The sequence below is a fragment of the Daphnia carinata genome, chromosome 6, assembly GCF_022539665.2.
Source record: "Daphnia carinata strain CSIRO-1 chromosome 6, CSIRO_AGI_Dcar_HiC_V3, whole genome shotgun sequence".
NCBI classification, from domain to species: domain Eukaryota; kingdom Metazoa; phylum Arthropoda; class Branchiopoda; order Diplostraca; family Daphniidae; genus Daphnia; species Daphnia carinata.
In genome coordinates, this window is record NC_081336.1 from 368011 (window position 1) to 384858 (window position 16848).

Below are 16848 nucleotides of genomic sequence, written 5' to 3' on the forward strand. Positions count from 1 at the left end.
TCTTTTGGGGATCGAACCCAAACCTACGGCATACCACGCCGACGCTCAACCGTTGAGCCATAAGTCACACTTTTTACGTTACACGTTTGCCATTAAATTCAAGGTAACTTCTTTACACTTGCAATAATAATTAGTATTAACGCGAGTTAATTATTAAATCGCTTGTACATCAGGTAGTTAATTGTTATTTCCACTGCAGTAGAGATTTGAACTCTGGCCATTCAGTATACGTAACCGACGCTCAACCACTGAGCCGTGAATCACATATTTGTTACTTGCCCAATATTTGTCGATCGGAGGATTAGTGGAACTTACATTAGAAAGAATGAAGTAAAGGAAAACATATATGTTGATTATACAAGTTCTACTATTAATATTTTGGATAAGTTCCAAACATTGTTAAACTTGACTCTATATGGTTTCGAACTATATACTTTCGACATTCTAAGCCGACGCTCAACCATTGAGCCATGAGTCACATTACACAATCAAACTTATTGTTACTTGATGACAGGACCTGTGTACAAACACTGATGTGAACGAAAATGACGATATTCGTAGATTCATTTTTTCACTCAACCGGGATTTGATCCTGAGATATAACGCTTAGCCAACCAATGCTTTACCTTTCAGCTATAGGCTACGATATCAATAGTAGTTAAATTAATACTTAAATCACACAAATTCACTTTCCAATTTAAAAATTTTTGCTTGTCGATGATATCACTCAATTGTACCTACACTGAGATTTGAACCCCAGAACTTTGCATTCTCTCGCTAACGCTTAACCGTTAACCTACCTAGTCACATGTTCAGAAGTGTTCTGCACAATGATGAATGTTCTGAATATTTTTCGAGACATCTAGCGGAGAAATAACAATTCATTTTCATGTCCTTCACAACTCTTCCGTCAGCTGCTGTCAGCCGTGCCATTTCGCTTGGCGTTGGATCTCAGGATGGCAGCTAAAATGGACGTCTTCCTTCTTGATATTTCACGACCGACTTCGTGTTTGAATACTTCGTGTTTGAATACTTCGTGTTTTTTTTTAAATCTGGGTTTTGTGAATGAAATCCAAGGAAACTTGTTAAAGGTATTATGGCAAATATTTACGTCAAAGAATAATTGCACTACCGATTAAAAATTATATAGAGAAGGAGGAGGAGCAGGGCTCGACTTTACCAGCACGTTTTCATCTCCGTTTGGCAAATACGCCCACCTTTGTACCAAAGGTGCTACATAAAGAAAGCAGTTCTTTATAAGTCATTTGACAATGTAAATTTTCTAGATTCTAGCAGGTTCAACTGAATTCTATCAGGTGATGTTACAATTTATTGTTAACAGTTTTAGTTGGGTAACTATTTCTAGATCTTTGGGATGTACCTAGTGTGCTGTGTGTGCCGCAGAGTTGGTCCGTGGCAGAAGGGAATGCTGTGAGTGTTCTTTTTTTAGTGTAAATAAACGATTTTCAGTTCAACATGATTTTGGTCTTGTCATTGTTCGTTACTGGCCGATCAAATGTGTCACATTATGAAGGACACTGAAAACGTGAGTTAAGAAAACTTCTTTTTCATGTGTATTGAAGACTCTGACTCTGACTGCCCAAATTGACTGTCAATCACAAAAAAAAAGTTTCATTTTTAAATTTTTTGTTTTGCTATGGCTAGACTTAACGTGGAACGGGTAGGTAGAAAAAATTAAGTTTATCTTCTGATTTTTAATAACTCAACTAAGACAAAATACACAAGAAAAATAAATTTGAAATAGTTTTTATTGTCCCACCTCCTCCCATCAATTCCACCACTGTTTTACATAACACATATATATATACAAATACATACATACATAAATACATACACTTATTGAGCTAACCCCTTGGCTGCCAGGCCAATGCAACCCCGTAGGTTGCTGAAACTACATTCACTACGTCGAGCGTCTTAAGGATCGCCGACCAAAGGGGACTTGTCCGAAGACAAGTCCCGGGCTGGCACGGTGATAGAAACCATTTTGGGAATGCACACCCAGGTAAACTATCGCCGTACCGACAAGGAGAGGCCCTGCTGGTGCATTGCCTAATATGCGCCTAAAGACACAAGGCCTTGTGCCTTTAGGCGCATTGGCGACTGTCCCACCCCATGATATAGAAACCATGAGGCAGAACAGCGCCACCGGTCCCTAAAGCTACAAAAAAAATGGGACTCAAACGGGGTGGCAGCCAAGGGGTTAGCTTATATACAATACAATGCAAATCAAAACGATACCATGGCGAAAGGCGAAGGCAGCGATGAGACGATGGCGTAGGCGAATGCGTAGACAGCGGTGAGGCGAAGGCAGCGATGAGACGATGGCGTAGGCGAATGCGTAGACAGCGGTGAGGCGATGGCGAAGAAGGCGATGTCGAAGAAGGCGATGGCGAGGATGGCGAAGACGGCGATGGGGCGGGCGAGGATGGCGAAGACGGCGATGGGGCGGTGGCGAAGACGGCGATGGCGAGAATGGCGATGGCAAAGACGGTGAAAGACGGTGATGAGATGACGGCGATGACGAGGACGGCGATGGCGAAGAAGCCGATGGCGATGGCGAAGAAGCCGATGAGACGATGGCGATAGCGATAGCGACGGCGATAGCGGCGATAGCGAAGGTGAAGACGGCGATGACGAAGGTGAAGACGGCGATGACGAGGGTGAAGACGGCGATGACGAGGGTGAAGACGGCGATGACGAAGGTGAAGACGGCGATGACGATGACGAAGGTGAAGACGGCGATGACAAAGGTGAAGACGGCGATGACGAAGGTGAAGACGGCGATGACGAAGGTGACGATGGCGAAGACGGCGACGAGACGATGGCGAAGGCGAAGACGGCGACGAGACGATGGCGAAGGCGAAGACGGCGACTGGACGATGGCGAAGGCGAAGACGTCGACTGGACGATGGCAAAGGCAAAGACGGCGACGAGACGATGGCAAAGGCGAGAGATGAGGCGACTACCAGGAAAATTGTTCTTATATGCCCTGGATAACAGACGATACACAAATCAGATTCGAGAACCACATGATATTTGATAAAAAAAAAAGATCAAAGTACGGTTATGGTTAATTGGGGTGTCAAAATGGCACAAGTTTGGAAACAAAAACTAGCCCAGGTGATTTCCTGGATTAATAGGACCGTAATGATGAAATGGACTTAAGGTAGGGGGTGCTACTTCTAAGACATGGCCTTCCATACTTAAAAAAAGACATCGGCTGCATGGCAATCTTTTATCTTCAATCTCCTTTCAACAAGAGCTGGACACAAACAGTTGTGTTATAAAGCTATGCTTGTGGAATGAAGGTTCAAGGAGTTCAAACAAGGAAATGCCTAGAGCACCCAGAAGTCACAAACATTGCAAACAAAGGTGAAAAAGGTTAATAAAACACTTAGTTCTCTAGATATACATGAAAAAAGAGAGATATCTTAAACAGTAATAGCTCAACTAGTGGGCTTGAGCTTGAAATGATTCAGCCAATACTTTTGAATCCACTTACAATTCTACTGAGAGGCTCATTGCAAATTAATACTCTTGCTTACAGTTTACCAATAACATTTCTGCTATGCTCGAACAAGAATTGGGAGATATTTAACCCTAGAAAAATCTAAAGATTGCATTTTCCAAAGCACAGCCTCAGCATTGACTTGCTCGCTTTCCATGCCCAAGTTGCCCTAGCTTGTTAACATAACAGGCATCCACTTTCCAATTCTAATAATAAAGCAAATTTGTGACACCTAAGAAAGTAAAATGATCATATGGTACTTACTTGTTGCTAGAGATGCACAAAACCAAGGGAAAACTTAAAAAATCAAGAGAGCAAAAAATTTTGCATGTTGACGTAGCTAATGGCAGACATAGCAGACGACGGTTGCATTCAATTTTCTAGGTTTTAATCCGACACGACAAAGGTTTGTTAAAACCTTATAAAATAGGTATTCGGAATATTTAGACACCCTCAGATGAGTTGATTTTGTAATTGGACTTCCTTACTTCCTTTTATGCAAATTTTCCGGAAATAATTCGGAAGTAAGGAATAACTTGAGGATATGGACCCCACAAAGAAAAGAATCAGACTAGTAGTTCATGTAAATCTGGTACACAGAACGAATGATTTTTACCTGGTAACTTGAATTATGATCAGATATGTGAATTTTTTATCTTTTTCCTGATACATTAATCTATTCCAAATTGTGTAAGACCCTGAAAATGTGGTTCTTTCTTTCTTGCAGAGACTGGCTGACAGGCACATAAGTCTATTTGCCTGGATTTGAATATGACAAGGGATTTGGACAATTTGTCCTAGCAAGTGTGAAATACTAACACTGTGTGATATTACACTGAAAACAAGCGATGACAAGCTGTATACAGTCAGCGAGATTAAGTTTATTACAAGATGTTTAACCTCCTATTGACCCTTCTCTACGTATTTCCTTTAAGGTTCAATTACTAATGTAGAAGATGCGGGGAATGCATTTCCTCACAAACAGACAATCCAATGTGATGATCTGGTCATTCGTTTATGATTCCTGGGGTCTGGCCGTCCATCTTGGCATCCAGCGATTGGTCTTCTAATCCCATACAAACAATAAGAGCAATCAAAAGGCAAGAAAATGAAAACAAATAAATTAAATAGCAATGTTGAATGAGGACAGAAACAATATCATCAGCTTAATATAGCAGAGCCAAATGAAGTTCACTGCACTGTAGGATGAGAAGGATTCACGGCAAACTGTTGGATCCATTGAGTGTAGGGTTGACATATTTCAAACTATAGCTCAAATTAAACGATAGGACTTCTCTGTTGGATTGGTTTGCTCTATGTAATGCTGTTTTAAAACAAAACAAAAAAAACATTGCAACTTTGCAAGACAATTCTTTAACTTGCAAAAGATTGCCCTAGGATGAAATTTGTGATCTACATCTGCGTCTGCAATTACAGTAACTTAAGTTTTATACACAACTAATCTGGATGAATTGATGGATGTAAAAGATGCTGGCTGACTCCGTTTCGACCGACAACAAACGTAGCTTTGTATACTCTAGGCGGAAAACATGGCCAGCAATAAATTCGATTGTATATGTTCTGTACGATATGAAAGATAGAAAGTAAAATAAAATAAACAAATGAATTCGGTAGTGGTCGTAGCTGCCATTTAGAATCTGCGCAAGCTTAACAATAATTTATTAATTAATACCTCCAGAATTAGTTCCCATTTTCCGTTGGACGTCGCTTGCCTAATGAACCATATAGGTTATTCTGAAAATACATCTCTGCGATTGCCGTTTCGACGTTTTCATCAATTTGCGCTTCATTTCAATCTGATATTACAAATGTCGAACATGTGGGAGTCCAACTGATTTCAGGGTAGTCTCACAAGGTCATAACTCCTGTTACATTATATTAAAAACTACACTAAAGAAAGGAAAATAAATTATTTAGTGTTGTATTTTATTTATTTATTTTTTCCCTAACCTTGACGTAGAATATCAATGATTGTTCAGGGCCCAAGGATAATTACCAAGAGGACACCATGGAAGCTGACAATCTGCATCACAAACTGTCAAAGATAATTGCATAATTCTATTAACCTAACCAATCCTTTATAGCTTCCCCTTTTCCAAATGTGTGCCTTCTGAAAAAGTCAGGCAATTAAAAAATCCTGAAACAAATCAAGAGAAATTTACCTGAGAAACATGTGTTTTTACTTCATGTTGCCATGTTCTAAATCAGAATGGCACTTGAATGAAAACGAAAATTGCCATTATGGATAGCAATAATTTTATCCTCTCCTTAGATCTAGACCTATTCTGACATTTTCTGATGCTGAACAACATCAGAAATAAATTATCAATAAATTTTTCGATGGCTCTAGAGGCTTAAGTTTTATTTTACCATTATTCAAAGTGTGGCTTCGATTCAACAGCTAGCTTTAATTAACTACCTATACAGAAAATAAATGATTCAACATTTAATAAATTTAATAAAACATATGGCCCAATCCTATTTACCATTTCTCGTTTGTATGCAATGGTGAGGTCATCTAGGAAAAAATTTTACTCCATTATCAGTAGCACCTTCTGTGAAACGAATTGAGTTAAAAAATGAAACTAGGAATAGACGATATAAGTGGCCCGAGCCGTAACCGACCGTTAGGCTAGCGTGTTACCCTTCATGCGCTCATGCCAAGAGAAGGTAAAGCTATAAACTCTTTAAGTCTAGAAGCATCCTAGTAACTGCCGTGAGTTACATTACGAAAAAAACAGGAAAAATGCTTATGCTGACCATACTAACAAAAATTTATTGACTTCACTCGATATTTCATTCATTATATGAATTTCCAAATAACCCAGTGTCTTACAAATGTTTCTTTTCAATGGAAGCAAAACTGCCTGTCACGTGGAGCTAGATCAGAGGAATGCAAGAATACGCCGAATTATGGCAATCCGTTTTACACCCCCCCCCCCCAAAAAACACTACAAATTTGACCGCCATCTGCCGATCAGATTTCTAGTTAATTCTCTACATACACTCACCGAATATTTCTGCTGCATCGCGCTAGCGCTGTAGCGTACTGGCGCGCTAGAATCGAGTCAAATATTCGGTTTACTTCAAAAAAGATTAACTTAATAAAAATAACAGCAATTTTTCCAGAACCAGCATTCAATTTTGAGTATATCCTGAGATATTCAACCAATTCCGATGAGTGTCAGTTTTTGGAGAAAAAAATTTCAAGCCCGACTAAATAAGCCCGACGTTGTTTGAAACTTGGAGACGAACGCCATCTAGAGTCGCAAAATCGAGATTCATTTAGTCTTATTTTAAAAAAATTGAGTTATCCAGGTATGGCAACGGTGCTGGCGGTTGAGCGTCTGTGTTCGTCTTCTTGAACACCGTCAAGCAAAAACTCAAACAAGTAATTTGGAAAACTTATTGTGTTAATATTTCGATTAAAACTATTAGTTGATCAGCGTAAAAAAATGGCAGCGCGAGCACCGAAAGTCCAGAAAGTGATGGTCCAACCGATCGTAAGTTATCTCCCTTTTTTTTGTTTGTTTTGTACGAGAACGAGAGGCAAGTTTCTAATTACGGCACGTGTGCCGTCTTTTCCTTTTCAGAACTTGATTTTCAGATACCTTCAAACGAGATCAAGAGTAGATATTTGGCTTTACGAGAACGTCAATATGCACATGGAAGGACACATTGTTGGATTTGATGAGTACATGAACATTGTTCTTGATGATGCCGAGGAGGTCTACGTCAAGACAAACGTCAGGAAACAAATCGGTAATGATGAGGCTTATGTATGAAGATTCCTGTTTCTTAATATTTTCTTTTACAATAGGTCGGGTGCTGTTGAAAGGAGACAATATAACCCTCATCCAGAATGCTGCGGGCAGTGTAGATGATTAATTATCCTGCATCATGTGGCGAGAATTCATTCCCATATGTTTTCTAACGTTTATTTCATCAATTATCTGAAATCCTTGATTTGTGTACATCTTGTCTTGATGTGCTGACCGAGAAAAATAACACTACAAACATGCCTGAGTTTTCAGTTTCATAACAAATTTGGGTTTATCCAAGACCAGCATTAGGTAAATTCAATATTTATGTTGGCAACCAACCTCTGCACGAAAGTGACAAGAATAATTATATTTTTGGAACACCAGTCAAATACCATACCAACAAATTGTGGTACCACAAACGCAGTAACAACCATTGCACAAACAACATTGTGGATCTTTGACCTGTGGTTGATGAAAATTTCAAGTAAAAAGTATCTTATCAGTTTCAGCCTGTTAAGTGGGATTCAAGGGGAAATTATGCGACACTGCAAGCCTTGCGGTCTAAAACTAACAAATCAGACCCTATAAATTAATAGATAACACAACTTTATGACACTTCAATGACAGAAAAGCAGTTCAGGCTGGTATTGCTATTATGTTCAGAGCCGCAGCCTAACGGTGAGGCTGAACGATTAATTGATGGATCCCAGGAATTACTATTGGTGGCAACTAAAAAACTGCCGTCAAGTGCTCCACATGAATAGCGCTGCGTTTGACTGTCGCGGCGTGATCGGGCGACTCTCAATTGCACCACACTGGGCTGACTGATGCCGTTGCTGCGACTTGTGTTGCTATTATTACTTAATTTCAATTCCAAATGGATGCTCTTTGGTAGCTGACCATCGCGTTGGTCGTTTTTCATCTGATCCACAATGTCCGGGCAGCTTTTGAAGCGGTAAAGTCCATCCATCATAAACAACTCCCCGGCTTCTACAAACAAAAACAATCCAAAATTTGAAATTTTTTCACACAAATGAATTCAACTAAAATGAAACATGTGATGTGTACAAAACAAGCAGAAGCCAAAAGCCCAAATAAGGAAAAAACAAAATGAAATAGAAATTACCTCCAGAAACTGGAACGGAAGAACAAACAAGAAAGAGAGGAAGAAGCCACCCAGAAGAAGAGCGAGAGCAAATTTCGTGTTTTGTTTTGTATCGAATGATTTTTCTTTTTTCTTTAGAAACCACTAGTTCAGTTGGTATGCAACAACAAAACCCTGTTATTTCTTGCCACTTTTTCTTCTTTTACAAAACGATACACACGAACACACACACACACACACGGAGATACAATAATGGTAAAACTTGAAGAAAATTCGACAACGAAAACTTCCACGGCCCAAGGAACCAAAAAACTTAATTTACAAATGTCGATGTTAAATCTCTCCAACGAACGAACAAAACAAACCATACATACAAAAACAACAACAAAAAAAAAGGTGTGTGGACGAAGGTACGTGACGTGTTCGTTAGTACTTGGCTTGAACGAAATGAACAAATGAAACACATGAACACATTTCGCAAACGAATGACACAGAAACAGTTTGTTAATTGATTCACAACCCAATTGTCCTATAATTCTTCTATTTCATTGACAACGTCACTGGCTCTGTTTTCTTCCTAACTTTATGAAATTTTCAAAATCTGATTGACATTTCCAAGTCCTTTCTTTTTGTTGTCTACTTTTGACGGCTAGATGGCGTGCACCTAGCAATCGAAATCAACTTTACACACCTTGCTTTTGTTTTATGTGTTAGTGTTTTGGCAGTCGTAGTTTCTCTTTTTTTTTAGCAAACAAAAGTCTTAACCCAAAAGCCATGTAAAAAAATGCTGAAGAAATTGATACTAGTTTCAAAAAAAGAAATGTGTTTTGTGTGTTTGTGTGTGCCCCATCACCGCGCCATTGAAATTCGAATAAACGGACCTCGTGTGGATCGGCGTTTCTCAACAACAGCCGGTGGCGAACCTCCATCAGGTCCTGCAGACAATCCATCGAATCCGGCACCATCACGTGGCATCTCCGAACTGCTTTTACGTTTACTCGATACTGACGTAGTTGAAGTATTACTCGTACTACTACTACTGCTACTGCTGCTACTGCTGCTGCTACTACACTCTGGGCCCATGGATGGATGTTGCAGCCGGCTGGCTGACGTGATATCTTTGCTGCTACGGCGACGGACAGATAAAGAATTGCTTAATTCACTGGACCTGCGTTTCAGAAAAAAAAAAAAAAAAAAGCAAAAATGTCTTTTTGTTTTTAATATAGTCACTGGAAGAAAAGAAAAAAAGAACATAAAATGAAGATGGGGAAAAGTTAGCTTGGAATTGAATCGATGTGAATCGTGCGTTTTTAGTCTTCCAACACGAGACGATCTGTTGTTAAATTTTTGTTTTAAGTCATTCACGACGAATCCACACACGCAAAATGTTTGAAAGTGACAGAAGCGAACATGCTAGTATAAAACCTAACCTAACCTCCTTTTTTTTTTCGTATTAAATGTCATTTTCAATCTTGTTTTCAACGTTTGTGTGTGTGGTTGCACTCCTTGTTTTCAGGATTCTGATTAAAACGTGGGCTTTTTTTTCATATCACAGCCAATTTGCGTGAAAGGGGACAGCGGAATTTTAAGGCAAACAAAAAAAAGGGGATGAATTTTTCTTTTGAAACTATGAAAGGAACTGAGAAGGGGTCAACTGAAGTTCATCAGATGGAGGGACTGCGTCTTTTTGCGACCGACCTAATAATATTCACAATTTATTCAATAAAAAAAAATGTCTTTCTCTTTGATTGAAAAACGTTTCTACTTTCCAAAAATGCCTACAACAAATGACGTGCTGGAATCAACTGTTTGATTTTACCTGTCTACTAATTGCTGTTCCATGGCAGCTTCTCTTTGCCGCCACAACTGGAATACCGTGGCGCTGTCTGGCAATACATCGTCTTCACCTGAAAAAAGACGAGCAAAGTTTAAACTTGAAAACAAATGACGAAAACATTCACGATGTGTTACGTGTTCCATTGGCTTACCAGGTCGCGTGGCAGAGTCTTGGCCGGATAAAGGATTGGTAGATGTGGCTAAATCGCCCAATGTGCCCGATGCTTCGCAAGGTGCCGACGGATCGATGGGATTCATCAGCGAAGTGGGACGTGCTTTGCGAAGCAACGGAAATCGATTGCAAGAGGTGGGCGATGAATCGAGTGACGTCATCATCCAATCCGAACAACTGCTACTACTCGGCGAAGGTTTCCATTCCAAATCACGAGCCGGAATGATCCCTGTACGTCCATTGACATCAATCCAAAAAATGATTTCAAAATCAATAACGCACACACAAAATTTAAATGAAAAAAAGATTTTTTACCCAAAAGGGAAGACGGTCGTGAAGGACGCGACGATCCACCCCGAGGAGGAGGAGGAGGTTGAAGTCGTGCAGGAGGAGGAGAAAAAAGCTCAGTGAAGACTCCATCATCGGGCGGTAACGAAGCGAAATCCGGTTCCGACTCGAGGAAACCCGACCCGGCGATGCTTCCCCCACCACCCGCACCGGATCGCAGATTACCACTCATCCCACTGCAGAGACTCAACGCATCCAAATCAGCTCGCGATTGGCGCATGTCGCTATCCGATATCTCCGATCCCAATCCGGAAGTGGTTACCGAATCGGAGCGGGCGTACAGGCCGGGGCTGACCACACCGCCCCAATTGCCGCTGCTGCTATGGCTGCACGGGTTGCCCTGCGGGCTGAGGAGGCCACCCATCATGTGGTGGCTACTGCAACTGCTGCTGCTGGACGGAGGCGGAGGTGAAGACGGTGTAGGTGACAACAGCATATCGTCCGAGATGGACGAATACGAAGCCTCGCTGGGCGCGTAACTCGTCCGCCTCGGCACCGAACGCGTTTGCTGAAGCGGATGGTGGACGTGGCGCAGGTAACCCGCACCGATATCCGAATGCGGACGGGGGAAACCCTGACCCCGTCGGCGCATTTCGATCGGTTCGCATTCGTCCTCGACTTGTTCGCTCTCCTCTTCGACACGTTCAGCAGCATCAACTTTTTCCTGCTGGCCGGCCTTCGATCCTTCAATGTGCACCGAAATTTCCGAACAATGCGACGACGGGGAAGAGGCATTGCCCAACGGGTTGCTAACCGGTGCGGGTTTCCACCGATGAGCGCGTTGATTGGCCGCCGAACTCGGCGTGGCCGGCGACAACGGACTGGACGATGACTGAACCCTTTGGCTTTGACTGACGGTCAACACCATCGACGACGACGATCGACTGCTGGTCGTCTCCGTCTTTTGTTTGCTACTGTAGTAACTGTGACTCATCTCGGTGCTGCTGCTCGTCGTGCTGGACATGCGCTGGCGCAGCGATCGGTAAATCTCCTCGCGCGTGTGGTGCTTCCGTCTGGACACCACCAAATAGGACGAGGACGACTCTTTGATTTCCGACTCGACTGGCGAAGGCATCCGCTCGGCCGCGGCGGCCGCGGCGGCCGCTTCGAACGCCTCGAAGGAGAGGCGAGCCAGGGCCGCGGTGGGTGAGAGATCAGCCGTCAACACGGGGCGACTTTTGGACGACGCGTCCACTTCGTCGGCGGGGGCCAGTCCGGCGAAAGCGAACGGAGTTTTGAGGAGGTGATCGGATGAAGACGGACTGGGACTGCAACTGTGCGGCACCGTTTCCAAGCCGGGCGATTTGAGTGACAAGGACAGCGATATGGAACGCGATAGGCATCGCTCCCTACCCGGCGCCGGACTTGTCGTCGTCGTTGCAGCAGCGGCGGCACAACGCGCAGAAGAAGCGGAAGTGGCTTGCGATGAGGGTTGTAAACAATTGGTGACGTCACCGACACTGGAATCGAGCACCTCCTCCTCGCGCAATTGGCGTTCGTATTCCAGCAGCTGGCCGAGAAAGTTGAAATTGGGCGAGATGGAGGATCGTTTGGATTTGACGTAACGGAAAGCGTCGTCAAAAGTCATTTGCAGGTGGCGCATGACGTAGGCGATGGCCACGGTGGGCGATCGCGAAATGCCGGCCAGGCAATGAACCAGCACCGAACCGTTGGTCTCGCGGACTTTGTCTATTTTTATTTTGTTTGTAGTTGAATGTCACGTTTCAAATTGGAAAAAAAAGCATCAATGCATTAGTACTTTTGATTCGAAAAGGAAAAAAAATGATAACGGGATTGAACGGACCGATGAATTGGGTGGCGCGGACAAAGTAAGGCAACAGCTTCTCTCCGTAAGAGTCGTTGACGGGCAGCCGGAGAAAGTGGCTGTCTTGGATGAAATCCGGTTTGGGGCAGTTGGTGCTGACGTTCACCTCGTACGTTATATTGAAGTCCTTTTTTTTTTTTTTTTTTTCATTTCATTATTTATTATTATTTGTTATGCAAATTGCATTTAGGCCAGCATTTTAAGTACCGAAAGAAGGTCCTGGTTATGAGCGTCCTGCTGTGATCCCAGGTAGAGGAACGGAAGGATCCTGGTCGGTCCGACGTTGGTGATGGGCAAACACGGCTGGGACAGTGACGTCATGTTGTGTAAGGTCGACGACGAGGATCGCAGCAGTCGCGATTTGTCTTCGCAAAAATCTCCATAGCACGCCTGGAACTTGAGGAATCCGCCCGACAGGAGAAACACCTGCCTGAAGACGTGAACCAACTTGTGGAGAAGGACGTGAAGGAACGAGTCTGGGTTGACCGATTCTGGGCTGACGGATGACTGATCGTAGACGATGACGTCGCCGTTCTCGTATTCCATCAGTCCCCGATCCAAACGGCAGTTTTGCTGCAGGAAATCACGAACGCAAACCTGTAGTGACAAAATGCACCGTTAGATGGCGTTAGCGGACAACTGTCTTTTTGAAAACGGGACGCGATTTTTCTTGTCGTGTCGCATCCACCGTCTACGGGCAATGGAATTTCTCTTGGTTTTTATTTTGTTTTTGTTTTTTTTTTCGTTTTCTTTTTCCATATCTTATGGCGTAGAACCAAATTTGGCGCGCTCGCAGGCAATGGAATAGAACATTTAAAAAAAAATTTTTAGCCAATTTTAGAAAAAAAAAAGACCTTGTCTTGTTGGAGTCTCCGTTTGACCAGTTTGGAGCAGCAGACATTGACGGCCCCCTGGATGTGCAGATCGTTGTACTCGAGGAAACTGCGGCTGTCGACAATCAACACCTGACGAAACCATTGAACGATTAATTTAATGAATTGATCCGTCAACAAAAATTTCCAAGAAAATGCCCTCCCCCAATCCAAAAAAACAAGAAATTCTTGAATAACATTTTCTGAATTGGTAAAAAGGTTATTATGATGGTGACCTTGTCTAAACGACTGCTGCGGATCACCGAGGCCAGCTGGTGGGGGTCGACCACGGCCACGGCGTTTTCTTTGCTGGCCATGTCTCAGCCAACACAAACAGCAGATGATTCCTTCCTTTTTTAGAATTTTTTCTTTTTCTATGGGGATGGAGGTGTTTCCGTGATATCCCAATTTTGGAAAAATGTTCCTTTGATTTGACGAATTTTGATTTGTGTGTTTAATTCTTTTGCCCCTCAAAATCCAGCTGGTGGCTCTCTTGGCTGCCACAAGAGACACACGCGGAATAGGATCTCCTGGCGCTTCAGGTAGAGACGAAGGTCATTTGTGCCCATTCGCCGTATTGGAATCCGTCCGTATCCAAACCGTCCGTTTCCACATCTGCGCACCCAATTGGGAAGAGAAACGCAAAAAAAAAAAAAAAAAAATCTGTCTAAGAAATTTTTCTTTTCTGTGCATGCACCGCAATAGATTTGCAAATAAAAAAGACAACACCTTTTCCTTTATTTTATTATTTTGTTTTTTTGTCGTGCCCATTTTGGCCGACATCACGTCATCCGCCAAATAAAGCAGATGGAGAAACCAGTGATTTCATGGAAAATTCTCGAGTCACGACGCACTTGAAACAAAAGCTTCACGAAACAAAACAAAAAAAATGGCGCATTCTTGCCTTCTCGTGTTTGTGTGTGAATAACTCGTTAATCTGTTGGATGACGCCAAACAGCAGGTGTTTCATTAGAGTACACCCAAACCGAACGCAAGTGCCATCCATTTTGCGTGTCGACCTTTCAGAACGGAGAAGAAAGAAAGAAAAATGCCAAAATGTGTGTGTGCCCTTTAATAAAGTGGACAGGCAAAAATGATGAATCAGCAGCTCTCGGTTTTTGCTCAAGCAGAAAATCTCAGAGGAGGTCTCACTGGAACAAGACGGACGGGGCATCCGAAAATAGACGGCGGACAAACGTCAGCCCCCATCAGCTAAAACCGACCACCTACTTACTCGACTATAACCGACTCACGTTCCAAAACGTAAACCGCGGGCCGTTGGGCGCGTGAAAAAAGGCCTTTTCCTTTATGTACGCACACGGAAGATTCACTCACCCCCCAATCGCAATGAAACATAAACAAACAAAAAAATGATGATTGGTCTCTAGGCTCTTAATGATGTTCGATGGAAAGAGAAAAAAAAAAGGGCCTATGGGGGCGGAATGAAATTGCTCTTCCGCAATACTCGACACGACAGCTGTATCACGTCAGCTGTTTCGGGAATGTTTGTTTTTGTCGGGAGCTGCGAACTTCACCCAAGCCAAAAAGAACATGGACCTCAAAAGTGTGTGACGTCATTCGGAGATCGTGCCAGTGGATAAAAAGGAAGGAAATAACCAAAGAAAAATACCAGCAAAAAAAAAATCGGTTTTTTAAATTCCCCCCCTTTTTTTTGGCGATTGCATGGAACTCTTGTGCGGATGTCGGTTTAGCGGCACACCTCTTGATAGCCAAAAAAGAGAGAAAAAAAAAAGGGGATTCATTTTTGGTGTGATGCGTCATCATCGCCGTCATGGCGTTGCACACTCCCGTCATCATCAACATCGAGCCAATGAAGGATCTCTCTGTTTCGCCCTTTTATTGCCTGTTTCGTTCGGGTGACACATCAGCAAACCAAACCACTTGACCGTTGTGAAATCAGCTGTTTTTTAAAACAACTGTTAAAGCTGTTGGGGCAAGTGACGATCTATGTCTACATGAAAAAATCGAAAGCAAAATGTTTGTTACACACGAGAAATCTACACGATTGACTCCAATAACTATTTAAAGAGAAGTCTGAAATGAATTCCTGTTGTTTTTGTTAGTCGATGCCCCTGCGGGAAGGAATCACCGATAAGAACGAAAGGAGCCGTTAGAAACGCATCCAAAATAAACAAGCTAAACTCTATACGTTTTCATTCGACACGAAAACAAAATGTCAGATAACAACAAAAAATGATTGAAAAAAAGAAAAAACTTGTTCTCCCAAGTGCAGAGGGCCGTGCCACCATTTTGTGACGGAGAGCGCAAGGTCGTCTGCGTGTGAGTGAGTGTCAAACGACCTCGACATGGAATCAGAGGACCCCATTCTTGTTTTTTGGTCCCTTTTTTTCTTTTTCCTTTTCTCTTTTTACGTATTAGTATGTTTAATATTCACACCCTCCTTCCAAAAGAAAAGAAAAAATAAAATACAGCTGACATAATCTGCGCTGTGGCCATTGCGCCGCTCTCTCTCTCTGCACACACAGCTGTGTGTGTAGCCGATGAGTCACGCCAACAATCCGGGCCGTGACTCACCACCACCCACAACCCCACTGAGAAAATAAAATTCCCTCCCTCTCAGCCTTCCTCTTTTCCTTCTTCTTCCTTCTTTTCGTTTCACTATCTTGGAAAATATTTCTTTCTCTTTCACAAGTGAAAAACCACAACACAATTCATTCAACTTTTGTTCGTTTCGAGTGACGTCACAAGCCAACAAACGTTCTCCAACCAAAAGGCCAACGAATAAAAAAAAGAGCGTGAAATTGTAACCCCCTCCAATTGCAGCGTTTCAATGTCAACACAGGACGAACGATGACTCATATTCGACACGATCAAGATTATCATGCTATCTACATCGGTTTCGTCTCGTACGCTCGCGTATATTTACCTTCTGGCTTTTGTTTCCTTTAAACTTCTTCTTCAAACTCGAACTCGATATGGAGATACCACACGGTGGCCAACGAGCAGGAAGACGAGTGGCTTTTAAGAAATCCACACGGTAGTTCAGACCCCCACATACAGAAAAACACACACACACACACACACACACACACACACACCACAATGGCGGAATCTAGCACAAGATACACAACTTCAAAAGCAGACGAATTCAATTTTCCACGTCTAGAAAGGTAGAACAGCAATTTCGAAAATATTTGGCGACGTCGATGAGCCCCCGTTGTATTATATACGCCACAGTCGTTGTTCGATGTTTATTCCTCCCTTTCAAACGCAGAGGAATCCAATTTAATATTCCCGATCAGGTCTCGTAGTAAATAAGATGGGACGTAGAGACAGGTCTCACGTCAACCACCGATCGACTGGCTCTGAGGCAAAACCTTCGTGGTGGCGCCGA

General features: G+C 42.7%; 2 protein-coding genes and 2 long non-coding RNA genes across 4 annotated transcripts; 2 read left to right on the forward strand and 2 right to left on the reverse strand.

The window, feature by feature from the left end:
- The first annotated feature begins 3913 nt into the window (after nucleotides 1-3913).
- LOC130689803 (uncharacterized) lies at nucleotides 3914-4608 on the forward strand. Its single transcript, XR_009000815.1, has 3 exons — nucleotides 3914-3959; nucleotides 4055-4148; nucleotides 4257-4608. It is a non-coding gene; the product is annotated as an uncharacterized LOC130689803 (long non-coding RNA).
- A 152-nt stretch (nucleotides 4609-4760) lies between these two features.
- Nucleotides 4761-6332, reverse strand: LOC130689802 (uncharacterized). Its single transcript, XR_009000814.2, has 6 exons — nucleotides 6037-6332; nucleotides 5921-5969; nucleotides 5713-5851; nucleotides 5501-5660; nucleotides 5223-5440; nucleotides 4761-5110 (listed from the first exon to the last, which is right to left on the reverse strand). It is a non-coding gene; the product is annotated as an uncharacterized LOC130689802 (long non-coding RNA).
- Nucleotides 6333-6873: 541 nt separating this feature from the next.
- Nucleotides 6874-7571, forward strand: LOC130689797 (probable small nuclear ribonucleoprotein E). The gene is made up of 3 exons (XM_057512737.2): nucleotides 6874-7053; nucleotides 7144-7312; nucleotides 7371-7571. The coding sequence occupies exons 1-3, from the start codon at nucleotides 7006-7008 to the stop codon at nucleotides 7436-7438; spliced, it is 285 nt and encodes a 94-aa protein (XP_057368720.1). The 5' UTR covers nucleotides 6874-7005; the 3' UTR covers nucleotides 7439-7571.
- Nucleotides 7572-7666: 95 nt separating this feature from the next.
- Nucleotides 7667-16841, reverse strand: LOC130689798 (uncharacterized). The gene is made up of 10 exons (XM_057512738.2): nucleotides 16381-16841; nucleotides 13709-14087; nucleotides 13455-13565; nucleotides 12808-13197; nucleotides 12580-12727; nucleotides 10743-12464; nucleotides 10408-10656; nucleotides 10239-10326; nucleotides 9301-9587; nucleotides 7667-8304 (listed from the first exon to the last, which is right to left on the reverse strand). Exons 2-10 carry the CDS (start codon nucleotides 13787-13789, stop codon nucleotides 7922-7924), a joined length of 3459 nt encoding a protein of 1152 aa, XP_057368721.1. The 5' UTR covers nucleotides 13790-14087; nucleotides 16381-16841; the 3' UTR covers nucleotides 7667-7921.
- Nucleotides 16842-16848: the final 7 nt, after the last annotated feature.

What these genes read in the sequence shown, in the direction of transcription:
- LOC130689797 (XM_057512737.2), top strand. Translation starts at nt 7,006, where the DNA reads ATGGCAGCGCGAGCACCGAAAGTCCAGAAAGTGATGGTCCAACCGATC. An exon ending in AAGTGATGGTCCAACCGATC is followed by an intron (nt 7,054 to 7,143) that starts GTAAGTTATCTC and finishes TTTCCTTTTCAG; the next exon opens with AACTTGATTTTCAGATACCT. An exon ending in AAACGTCAGGAAACAAATCG is followed by an intron (nt 7,313 to 7,370) that starts GTAATGATGAGG and finishes CTTTTACAATAG; the next exon opens with GTCGGGTGCTGTTGAAAGGA.
- LOC130689798 (XM_057512738.2), bottom strand. Translation starts at nt 13,789, where the DNA reads ATGGCCAGCAAAGAAAACGCCGTGGCCGTGGTCGACCCCCACCAGCTG. An exon ending in GCAGCAGTCGTTTAGACAAG is followed by an intron (nt 13,566 to 13,708) that starts GTCACCATCATA and finishes TGGTTTCGTCAG; the next exon opens with GTGTTGATTGTCGACAGCCG. An exon ending in GAAACGCCGATCCACACGAG is followed by an intron (nt 8,305 to 9,300) that starts GTCCGTTTATTC and finishes TTTTGTTTGTAG; the next exon opens with AAGCCGGGGAGTTGTTTATG.